Source organism: Dysidea avara, chromosome 5, assembly GCF_963678975.1.
Source record: "Dysidea avara chromosome 5, odDysAvar1.4, whole genome shotgun sequence".
Taxonomy (NCBI): Eukaryota; Metazoa; Porifera; class Demospongiae; order Dictyoceratida; family Dysideidae; genus Dysidea; species Dysidea avara.
In genome coordinates, this window is record NC_089276.1 from 18,342,022 (window position 1) to 18,354,828 (window position 12,807).

General features: G+C 38.9%; 2 protein-coding genes across 23 annotated transcripts in view; one reads left to right on the top strand and one right to left on the bottom strand.

Moving 5' to 3' along the window:
- Positions 1 to 12,807, top strand: part of LOC136255908 (exosome RNA helicase MTR4-like) — a 247,932-nt gene that overhangs the window by 150,459 nt on the left and 84,666 nt on the right. The gene's annotated exons all lie outside the window — the stretch shown is intronic.
- LOC136255906 (uncharacterized) overlaps positions 1 to 12,807 on the bottom strand; it is a 189,933-nt gene that overhangs the window by 121,065 nt on the left and 56,061 nt on the right. For all 19 annotated transcript variants that reach the window (XM_066048820.1, XM_066048821.1, XM_066048822.1 and 16 more), the window contains exon 3: positions 10,094 to 10,282. In XM_066048820.1, coding sequence (XP_065904892.1) covers positions 10,094 to 10,282 — 189 coding nt within the window. The remainder of the gene's footprint in view (positions 1 to 10,093; positions 10,283 to 12,807) is intronic.

The window sequence follows — 12,807 nt, forward strand, 5'->3', positions numbered from 1 at the left end:
GTCATATCTCCATGGTCTTCATCTCGATTCCTTTCAAACCACAAAAAGGCACTCCTACAATGGTTACTCCATCTACATCAAGACACACGATAGTGTGTCGTGCGGCCCAAGAAGCCGGCGTGCCACCCGTGAGTATATTAACAGGAAGAAAGAAAATGCAATTTTCACACCTATGTTGCTCTGTGATCCCTTATCCGATTGGAACCAAATTTGCTACAGACGTGCCGGCCAGCTAGGGGAGTCTACACACCAAATTTGAAGAAAATCGCTCCAGCCATTTCTGAGATACGAGCGAACAAAATTTCGTTTTAATTTCTTCGTTTTTTTCTTCTTCTACTTCTTCATTTCGCACACTTCACAAAATCCGCCATAAAACACGAATGCAAGCTCGGATCGGGCTGAAATTTGGCACACTTAAAGGGCTCATCAAGGCGGATCTGTGTACCAACGTTGGTAGGAATCCGATGAACATTCACGGAGTTCTGACCGATTATTTGCATAAAATAAGGTCGAAGGTCTGTCACGCCTACAGGGTAAACTCCTTTGAGGAATCAGTTGAAAATTGATATGTAGATGGAGCAACCATTGTAGGAGTGCCTTTTTGTGGTTTGAAAGGAATCGGGATAAAGACCATGGAAATATGACACAAAACCTGACCTGTGTCAAAATTACGCGATCGATTTTTATGAATAAAAAAACTAATAGTTTTCGTGTCTACCAGGCAAACCGCTTAGAGCAACGAGCTGAAAATCAGTATGTAGCTGGAATAATCATCATAGAAAGTCCTTGCAGTAGTACAGAAGAATCGGATAACAAACCACTGAGTTATGATTCGAAAGACAACTACGTGTAACAAATGCGAGATCGAGATACTCTAATAGAACAGTCACCCTAATAAAGTATTCAGCTGCATTTATAATTTACTCAATTATCAAGACACACGGTAGTGTGTCGTGCGGCCCAAGAAGCCTGCGCGCCACACCGTGAGTATATTGACAGGAAGAACGAAAACGTCATTTTCACACCTTTGTATCTCGGTGATCACTTATCTGATTGGAACCAAATTTGCTACACAGTTGCCCGCCAGCCAAGGGAGTCTACATTCCAAATTTGAAGGGAATCGCTCCAGCCATTTCCGAGATACGAGCTGCCAAAGTTTCGTTTATTTTTCTTCGTTTTTTTTTCTTCTTCTTCGTCTTTTCGCACACTTGCAAAAATTGCTATAACAAGCAAACGCGTACTCCGATCGCCTTGAAATTTGGCACAGAGAAAGGGAGTCCAAAGGCGAATCCTAGCATCAAATTTGGTACAAATCCGATGAATGGTTCAGGAGTTATGACCGATTATTCGCGTAAAACAAGATCGATTTGTTGTCACGCCTACAGGGTAAACCGCTTCATGGAATGAGTTGAAAATTGCTATGTAGATGGAGTAACCATCGTAGGAGTGTCTTTTGGTGGTTTGAAAGGAATCGAGATAAAGACCACGGAGATATGACACAAAACCCAACCTGTGTCACAATTACGCGATCAATTTTTATGAATAAAAAAGTATTAGTTTTCACGCCTACTAGGCAAACCGCTTAGAGCAATGAGCTGAAAATCGGTGTATAGCTGGAATAATCTTCATAGAAAGTCCTTGCAGTAGTACAGAAGAATCGGATTACAAACCACTGAGTTATGATTCGAAAGCCAACTCCGTGTAGCAAATGCGAGATCGAGATACTCTAATAGAACAGTCACCCTAATAGAGCATTCGGCTAATTTATTTACTCCATTATAACATCACAAGTTATTCTGTAGGGAGTTCAGCTGCAAACAGTTAATCTTATAGACAGTTCAGCAAGAAGACAGTCACCATGTGGAGAGTTAAGCAAATATATCACTATAGAGATTCAGAACATTACAAGTCACACTGAAGAAAGTTCAGCTATAAACAAGTCATGCACCCTGTAGAGAATTCAGCTACAATTAAGTCACTCTCTAGAGAATTCAGCTACACAGAATTCAGCTACACACAAGTCACTGTGGAGAGAGTTCAGCTACAAACAAAGTACCCTTTAGAGTGATCAGCAATGAACAAATCAACACAAATCTACCTGTAGAGAGATAAGCTAGAAACAAATCACCCTGTAGAGAGTTCAGCTACAAAAAATCACCCTGTAGAGGCATCAGCTAGAAACTAGACACAATGTAAGGAGTTCAGCTACAAGCAATCACCCTGTAGAGAGTTCAGCTAAAACAAATCAACCTGCAGAGAGATCAGCTACAAACAAATCACCTTATAGAGAGTTCAGCTACAAACAAATTACCCTGTAGAGAGATCGGCTACAAACAAATCAACCTGCAGAGAGATCAGCTACACACAAATCAACTTGTAGAGAGATCAGCTACAAACAAATCACCCTGTAGAGAGATCAGATACAAACTACACACAATGTAAGGAGTTCAGCTACAAACAAATCACCCTGTAGAGAGATCAGCTACAAACTAGACACAAAGTAAGGAGTTCAGCTACAAGTAAATTACGCTGTAGAGAGTTCATCTACAAACAAATCAACCTGTAGAGCAATCAGCTAGAAACAAATCACCCTGAAGAGAGGTCAGCTACAAAAAAATCACCCTGTAGAGAGATCAGCTACAAACAAATTGCCCTGTAGAGAGATCAGCTACAAGCAAAACACCCTGTAGAGAGTTCAGCAACAAAGAAACCACCATGTAGAGAGTTCAGCTACAAACAAATTACCCTGTAGAGAGATCGGCTACAAACAAATCAGCCTGTAGAGAGTTCAGCTAAAACAAATCAACCTGCAGAGAGATCAACTACAAACAAATCACCTTATAGAGAGTTCAGCTACAAACAAATTACCCTATAGAGAGATCAGCTACAAACAAATCAACCTGCAGAGAGATCAGCTACACACAAATCAACTTGTAGAGAGATCAACTACAAACAAATCACCCTGTAGAGAGATCAGCTAGAAACTACACACAATGTAAGGAGTTCAGCTACAAATAAATCACCCTGTAGAGAGTTCAGCTAAAACAAATCAACCTGCAGAGAGATCAGCTACAAACAAATCACCTTTTAGACAGTTCAGCTACAAATAAATTGCCTTGTAGAGAGATCGGCTACAAACAAATTAACCTGCAGAGAGATCAGCTACACACAATTCAACTTGTAGCGAGATCAGCTACAAACAAATCACCCTGTAGAGAGATCAGCTAGAAACTAGACACAATGTAAGGAGTTCAGCTACAAGCAAATCACCGTGTAGAGAGTTCAGCTACAAACAAACCAACCTGTAGAGCGATCAGCTAGAAACAAATCACCCTGAAGAGAGGTCAGCTACAAAAAATCACCCTGTAGAGATATCAGCTAGAAACAAATCACCCTGAAGAGAGGTCAGCTACAAAAAAATCACCCTGTAGAGAGATCAGCTAGAAACAAATCACCCTGAAGAGAGGTCAGCTACAAACAAAACACTTTGCAGAGAATTCAGCTACAAACAAATCAGCTTGTAGAGAGATCAGTTACACACAAATCAACCTGTAGAGAGATAAGCTAGAAACAAATCACCCTGTAGAGAGTAGCTACAAGCAAAACACCCTGTAGAGAGTTCAGCAACAAAGAAACCACCATGTAGAGAGTTCAGCTGCAAACAAATCACCTTATAGAGAGTTCAGCTACAAACAAATCACCCTGTAGAGACATCAGCTAGAAACTAGACACAATGTAAGGAGTTCAGCTACAAACAAATTACCCTGTAGAGAGATCGGCTACAAACAAATCAACCAGTAGAAAGATCAGCTACACACAAATCAACTTGTAGAGAGATCAGCTACAAACAAATCACCCTGTAGAAAGACCAGCTAGAAACTAGACACAATGTAAGGAGTTCAGCTACACGTAAATCACCCTGTAGAGAGTTCAGCTAAAACAAATCAACCTGCAGAGAGATCAGCTACAAATAAATCACTTTACAGACAGTTCAGCTACAAACAAATTACCTTGTAGAGAGATCGGCTGCAAATTAATCAACCTGCAGAGAGATCAGCTAGACACAAATCAACTTGTAGAGAGATCAGCTACAAACAAATCATCCTGTAGAGAGATCAGCTAGAAACTAGATACAATGCAAGGAGTTCAGCTACAAGCAAAATCACCCTTTAGTGAGTTCAGCTACAAACAAATCAACCTGCAGTGAGATCACCCACAAAAACGCACTTGTACAGAGTTCAGTTACAAACAAATCACCCTGTAGAGAGATCAGGTAGAAGAATTCACCTTGTAGAGAGTTCAGCAACAAAGAAACCACCATGTAGAGAGTTCAGCTGCAAACAAATCACCCAGTAGAAAGATCAGCTAGAAGAAGTTACCTTGTAGAGAGTTCAGTTACAAAGAAACCATCATATAGAGAGTTCAGCTACAAAGAAATTACCCCGTAGAGAGTTCAGCTAGAAGAAGTCACCTTGTAAAGAGTTCAGCTACAAAGAAACCATCATGTACAGAGTTCAGCTACAAAGAAACCACCTGTACAGAATTCAACTACAAACAAATTACCCTGTATAGAGATCAGCTAGAAGAAGTTACCTTGTAGATGGCTCAGCTACAACAATTCACCCTGTAGAAAGATCAGCTAGAAGAAGTCACCTTGTATAGTGTTCAGTTACAAAGAAACCATCATGTAGAGAGTTCAGCTGCAAACAAATCACTTTGTAGAGAGTTCAGCTACAAAGAAACCGCCATGTAGAGAGTTCAGCCTCATACAAACCACCTTGTAGAGAATTCAACTACAACAAATCACCCTGTAGAGAAGAAGTTACCTTGTAGAGAGTTCAGCTACAAAGAAACCATCATGTAGGGAGTTCAGCTACAAAGAAACCACCATGTAGAGAGTTTAGCTGCAAACAAATCACCTGTAGAGAGTTCAGCTAGAAGAAGTCACTTTGTAGAGAGTTCAGCTACAAAGAAACCATCATGTAGAGAGTTCAGCTGCAAACAAATCACTTTGTAGAGAGTTCAGCTACAAAGAAACCGCCATGTAGAGAGTTCAGTCTCATACAAACCACCTTGTAGAGAATTCAACTACAACAAATCACCCTGTAGAGAAGAAGTTACCTTGTAGAGAGTTCAGCTACAAAGAAACCATCATGTAGGGAGTTCAGCTACAAAGAAACCACCATGTAGAGAGTTTAGCTGCAAACAAATCACCTGTAGAGAGTTCAGCTAGAAGAAGTCACTTTGTAGAGAGTTCAGCTACAAAGAAACCATCATGTAGAGAGTTCAGCTACAAAGAAACCACCATGTAGAGAGTTTAGCTGCAAACAAATCACCTGTAGAGAGTTCAGCTAGAAGAAGTCACTTTGTAGAGAGTTCAGCTACAAAGAAACCATCATGTAGAGAGTTCAGCTACAAAGAAACCACCATGTAGAGAGTTTAGCTGCAAACAAATCACCTGTAGAGAGTTCAGCTAGAAACAAATCACCCCGTAGAGAGATCAGCTGGACGAAGTCACCTTGTAGAGAGTTCAGCTACAAAGAAACCATCATGTAGAGAGTTCAGCTGCAAACAAATCACCCTGCAGAGAGTTCAGCTACAAAACAATCACCCTGTAGAGAGTTCAGCTAGACGAAGTCACCTTATAGAGAGTTCAGCTACAAAGAAACCATCATGTAGAGAGTTCGGCTACAAAGACACCACCATGTAGAGAGTTTAGCTGCAAACAAATCACCTGTAGAGAGTTCAGCTAGAAACAAAATACCCTGTAGAGAGACCAGCTAGAAGAGGTTACCTTGTAGAGAGTTCAGCTACAAAGAAACCATCCTGTATATAGTTCAGCTACATTTCAAGTCACCCAGTAGAGAGATCAGCTGCAAAAAAATATCCTGTGGGGAATAATGGGCATGTAATAAATATATGTATATAATTTGTATAATTACTAATAAAATCTAAAATAATTGAAGTACTAAAATTCTTCTTTAAGTTCTTTCTTCTTCCTGTAGTAAAGAAAAAAACACATGGGTTAAAAAAGCCCCAAAGCCAGCCATAGGCCGGCTTTGCAGTATACAAATACAAAAAGAAGTGATATCTAATCAAAAACAGCCAAGCTGTAAAAAAAGGTGCGGCCCCCAAAAAGGCCATGGTGAAAAAAGATGTGAAATCCAAGGTGGCGGCCAAGAAATGGCTGTGATGGTAGGTTAATGGTTACATTTTAATAACAACAATTCAGGTGAATTTGGTGCCAAGACCAAGCGGCACAAAATTCACCTGAAATGTCGTTATTAAAATGTAACCATTAACCTACCATCACAGCCATTTCTTGGCCGCCACCTTGGATTTCACATCTTTTTTCACCATGGCCTTTTTGGGGGCCGCACCTTTTTTTACAGCTTGGCTGTTTTTGATTAGATATTACATTGCAAGTTATTCTGTAGGGAATTCAGCTACAAACAAGTCACCCTGTAGAAAGATCAGCCAGAAGAAGGTACCTAATAGAGAGTTCAGCTACAAAGAAACCATCACGTAGAGAGTTCAGCTCAAACAAATTTCCCCTGTAGAGAGATCAGCTAGAAGAAGTTACCTTGTAGAGAGTTCAGTTACAAAGAAACAATCATGCAAAGAGTTCAGCTGCAAACAAATCACCCAGTAGAAAGTTCTGCTATGAACAGACCACACTGTAGAGAGTTCAGTTAGAAACAAGTCATCTTGTAGAGAGATCAGCTAGAAGAAGTCACATTGTAGAGAGTTCAGCTACAAAGAAACTACCATGTAGAGAGTTCAGCTGCAAAAAAAATCACCCTGTAGAGAACTCAGCTACAAACAAATATACCCTGTAGAAAGATCAGCTAGAAGAAGTTACCTTGTAGGGAGTTCAGCTACGAACAGATCACCCTGTAGAGAGTTCAGCTACAAACAAATCACCCTGTAGAGAGTTCAGTTACAAAGAAACCACCATAATTATAGAGAGTTCAGCTGCAAAAAATCAATCACTCTGTAGAGAGTTCAGCTAGAAGAAGTCACTTTGTAGAGAGTTCAGTTGCAAATAAATCACCTTGTAGAGAATTCAGCTACAAACAAATCACCCTGTAGAAAGATCAGCTAGAAGAAGTTACCTTGTAGAGAGTTCAGCTACAAAGAAACCACCATTTATAGAGTTCAGCTGCAAACAAATTGCCTGTAGAGAGTTCAGCTAGAAACAAGTCACCCTGTAGCAGGGTGGATCCAGGGGGGGGGGGGGGGGGGCTTTGGGGGCTGAAGACCCCCCCCCTTCATATTTAGGCTTTACTTGATCAATATGCTGAGTATTGTAATGAAATTTTGTCTTAGCATAATTATATGATCACTAATAATACAAACACTCATAAACCACCTTATAAACATCTTTCCAAGGTATTATCAGTGGATTTTTGCTAAAGTTTATGCAACAAGGACCCGGATCAGCATTGGAGGTGTACAAGATCGAGATACTCTAATAGAGCAGTCAGCTAACTACTCTAATAGAACATTCACTAGAAACATGTAGTTGGTTCTGTTATGGAATTTTTCCAAATCTGCCTGCACCTATACATACAATGAAGTGCATTGGCCTGTTTAAAGGGCTTCATTCTGCTTGTGTAGTTAATATGTATGGAAATACCTAATTCAGGTACACAATTTCCATTGAAAATGCTCTCAGATTCAATCTTGTATTGTTCAAATTTCAAAATTTTCCACTTTCAACATAACATGCACCTATTCAGTGTTGTGCAATTGTGAGAAGAGTGCATCATGTACTTGGTTGTCTGTACCTACCCAAACTTTTCCATTAGCAAAATGCTTCAGAGAGACCTATATAATCTAAAGGCAGTATATAAAATATCTACAGGTATGAATTTTATGTGGAAATGTCTCCAAATTGCAGTATTTTAGCATCTATTTTTCAAAATTGTCCTGGGGGAGCATGCCCCCAGACCCCCCTAGTTCCAGCATGCTTCGCATGCTGGGAAGTGTGCTTCACACACCTCTACCCAAGAGATTAGTACCTTGAGTTAGCCCCCCCCTTTTATAAATCCTAGATCCGCCCCTGTGTAGAGAGATCAGCTAGAAACAAGTCACCCTGTAGAGAGTTCAGCTAGAAGAAGTCACATTGTAGAGAGTTCAGCTACAAAGAAACTACCTTGTAGAGAGTTCAGCTGCAAACAAACACCCTGTAGAGAACTCAGCTACAAACAAATCGCCTGTAGAAAGATTAGCTAGAAGAAGTTACCTTGTAGGGAGTTCAGCTACAAACAAATCACCCTGTAGAAAGTTCAGCTACAAATAAATCATCATGTAGAGAGTTCAGCTGCAAACAAATCATCCTGTAGAGAGTTCAGCTATGAAAAGATCACCCTGTAGAGAGTTCAGCTAGAAGAAGTCACCTTTTAGAGAGTTCAGCTACAAAGCAACCACCATGTAGAGAGTTCAGCTGCAAAAAAATCAATCACTCTGTAGAGAGTTCAGCTAGAAGAAGTCACCTTGTAGAGAGTTCAGCTGAAAAAAATCACCCTGTAGAGAATCCAGCTACAAACAAATCACCCTGTAGAAAGATCAGCTAGAAGAAGTTACCTTGTAGAGAGTTCAGCTACAAAGAAACCACCATTTAGAGAGTTCAGCTGCAAACAAATCACTTGTAGAGAGTTCAGCTAGAAACAAGTCACCCTGTAGAGAGTTCAGCTAGAAGAAGTCACATTGTAGAGAGTTCAGCTACAATGAAACTCCCATGTAGAGAGTTCAGCTGCAAACAAATATGCCCTGTAAAAATATCAGCTAGAAGAAGTTACCTTGTAGAGAGTTCAGCTACAAAGCAACCACCACGTAGAGAGTTCAGCTGCAAACAAATCACCCTGCAGAGAGTTCAGCTAGAGTCAAGTCACTCTGTAAAGAGAATCCTGTAAAGAGTTCATCTACATACAAGCAGATCACCCTGTAGAGAGTTCAGCTACATTTCAAGTCACCCAGTAGAGAGATCAGCTGCAAATTATCCTGTGGGGATTAATTGACATGTAATAAATATATGCAAGAGTTCATAATAATTATATGCATTATATATATAATTTGTACATTTACTGATAAAATCAGAATGAGTTAAAGTATTTATAAAATCTGCTTTATCTTATTCTTTTTCCTGTGGTAAAGAAAAATATATAGGTTAAAAAGCCCCAAAGCTGGCCATAGGCCTGCTTTGGGATATACAAATACAAAAAGAAGTGAAATCTAATCAAAAACAGCCAAGCTGTAAAAAAGGAGTGCGGCCCTTGAAAAGGCTATGACAAAAAAAGATGTGAAATCCAAGGTGGCGGCCAAGAAATGGCTGTGATGGTAGGTTAATGGTAAAAATTTTAATAACGACAATTCAGGTGAATTTTGTGCCAATTGACCAAGCGGCACCAAATTCACCTGAATTGTCGTTATTAAAATTTTTACCATAAACCTACCATCACAGCCATTTCTTGGCCGCCACCTTGGAATTCACATCTTTTTTCGTCATAGCCTTTTCAAGGGCCGCACTCCTTTTTTACAGCTTGGCTGTTTTTGATTAGATTTCACTTCTTTTTGTATTTGCAATCAATCCAGTCACTACAAAAAACATAAATGATTTCCATTATAAATGTAAAGGGAAGCATCACACACTACCACAAATCGACATCTACTTGATGCTTGATCATCAACCATAAAAACTGCAATAAATTATTGTGTCACCAAAAAGTTGTCTTTAAAGGTGTCTGATTGCTACTTTTAGGGATGTCTTGATTCACTGCACCCCCTCGATCTTTGATTGAATCTTGATCCTGGTTGTAAGTGTTTCAACAGACAGTATAGGACTGACTACCCCTTGCAAAAGTTATAGAGTGCTCAGAAAGTAATGGCATTTTATAATCAATTCTGCCATATGGCGGTGGGTGGGTTTTAAGTGAGGGTTCTGTAGAATGTGTGAAGTTATAGCATACATGTAGCTACAAACAGGAGAGCATCAGTTATACACACAACAGTTTGCTATGGTATGTATGTAGCACACCACAGCATGTTTGATCTTCCCACGCAGTGTGGTATATAACAGTAATCACCATACCTCTTATACAAGTAGTGTTAGTACCATTCCAGGTACAATTATCTTGACATCTTCTACTAGCACTACCTCTTAGTTCATAACCACCATCACATTTGAAGAGACAAAGCTGCCCAATAAGATACCTTCCTCCTTCCGATAAACAATCAATACTCCCATGATCAGGGGCAGCAAGTGGTGGACAAGTTATAACTATAGGTGTATACAATACATTGCCATTATTTCACTATATGAATATTTGCAGGTCAATATTAGTTTTAACATTTATAAGGAGAAATACATACGTACAAAAGTTGATAGGGTTAAAATCATAATGAAGGATTCATCATTGAAAATTATTAGGGATAAGGCATTTATATCAGCAATTGGAATCAAGGCATTAAAGTTGACATAATTAATCATAAAGCAGTTAGAAACTCTAATAGAACATTCATGCAGTCATAAAAGGTTAGGTAAGGTTGTCCATTATCTAGGGACCCGCCAATTATGCTAGCATAATTATGAGCATAATTATGAGCATAATAGGTGCTTGAAAGCATTGAGCATAATGCTAGCATAATAGGAAGAATATTTGAGCCATACTACAAATCCTTGGTGGTCAAAATAAATATCACAGAAAAAGATTGATATACTCTAATAGAACAGTCAGCTGCTCTATTAGAGTAATAAAATATCGATCTCTTCTGCTACATACATTTTGAAGAGCAAGGATGTGCTTCAGCCACTTATTATGTGCCCATAGCTGCAAATTTATTAGCTAAACATGGAAATGACGTATAAAGCTTGAGCATAATTTAAGCATAATGGGTAAAATTTTTGAGCAGTGCAGCATAGCTTAATAGGTAAAATTTTGAGCATAATAGGCGTGTCCCTACCATTGTCTCCCAGTGAATAATTAATATCTACACACTGTTGTATTCTGTAACAGTCCATGAAATATATGTACCTCTTTCATACCACAGATCAAAAGGAATAGCCAGTATTATGTTGTCCACACAAAAACAGCCAAGCTGTAAAAATACGGTGCATCCTTAAAAACCTGGGTGAAATAAATTGTGGAATCAAAGATAGTATCCAAGAAATGACTGCAATAATTAGCATTAACATCACTGCAGTCTTTTCTTGGACACCACTTTTGATTTCACAGTTTATTTCACCCAGGCTTTTTATAAGGTCGCACCATTTTTCACAGCTTGGCTGTTTTTGTGTGGATTTCACTTTTTTTTACTTTGTAAGGCTCCAAAATCAGCCTATGGCTGACTTTGGAGTTTGTTTTTACTCATATTTCTTCTTATCTATACAGACATAATGATGATTATTGAAGACAGAATAATTATATTGTATTGCACAGTATCACTGTACTACTCTAATAGAGTGCACATTTTCTGAGCACTTCTAATAGAACATACATAGAATGTTCTAGAACAATCTAGAACAATCTAGAACTTCCATTGGTAGATCTATTCAGTGGCAGACCAAAGGGCCTCCTCCCCAAAAAAAGAAGGGGAAAAAATTGAGATACTCTAATAGAGCAGTCAGTCAGATACTTTAATAGAACAGTTTCCACACAAGATTATTAGGACCCCTCCATAGTTGCTGAGTATGAAAACTAGCATCTGCAGCACTATCCCATGCATGGGAACACTTAGCCTGCTAAGAATATTTTGTAAATGAAATGCACATTGTCTTGTGTATGCCATTCTTTAGGCTAGCTAGCTCGCTGAACTACTCATGACAGCCATTTTCAGTTCACTTAGAAAACAGTTATATATTTGTGCATAAACCACTGCACATTAAAATTTTCAGTCCTGAACATATGAAATAGCTTCTGTTGGGGCAGACTCCACTCTGGATTTGCCCTGCTTTACTTCGATATTTGGTAACACTACTGTAATACTCTAATAGTGTACATTTTTGAGGACTTCTAATAGAACATACATAGAATGTTCTAGAACAGTCTTGTACTTCTATTGGTAGATTACAAACATTTATCAGCAGATTTAAACTAGAATTTTCATTTATAAAGCAGAAATTAAGTGAGGTGATCAGCCAAGATAGCAGTGGTTCAGTAGGTAAGGATGCAGGTGTTAGGCATGGAGGTCTCTGGTTCAAACCGTGGTAAGTTTAGTCAGCATTTTTGTGCACCCTTTTGCCCTGCGATGACTGCTCTATTAGAGTATCTTGATCCCACGATTTTATACTTGTTTGATTTTTGCTTTATAACTTAGTGGCTGTAGTTCTATTGCTTTTCAAATCACCAAAAGGCACTGCTACAATGATCAGCCTATGTACACACCAATTTTCAAGTCATTCCCATACTCAATTTACCTTGTAGCTAGTCATTACAGTCAGTCAGTCAGTCAGCTAGCTAGTCATCTGTTTTACATGAATACATACTTATAATATTCATCAGATTCGCTAAAAATGATATAAAATGCAAACGTATAACTTGATTGCCTTGATATTTGGAAAAAATGAAGAGTGTATGTATAAAGGTGAGTTCAACAGTTGATGTTTCTCACTATATGAAAAGTACAAGCACTTAGCATGATAGCTAGTCATCACAGCCACAGGTAAGCCATATCATGTTATTGCAAATCAACACCTTGCTTTGTCAGTTAAAAGAACTGGGACACAAAGGAGGACAGCGGTAAGTCCATGATGCATGTATTGTACATACTGTGGTTAGCAAAAAGGCACATTTCGGGATGAAGTGA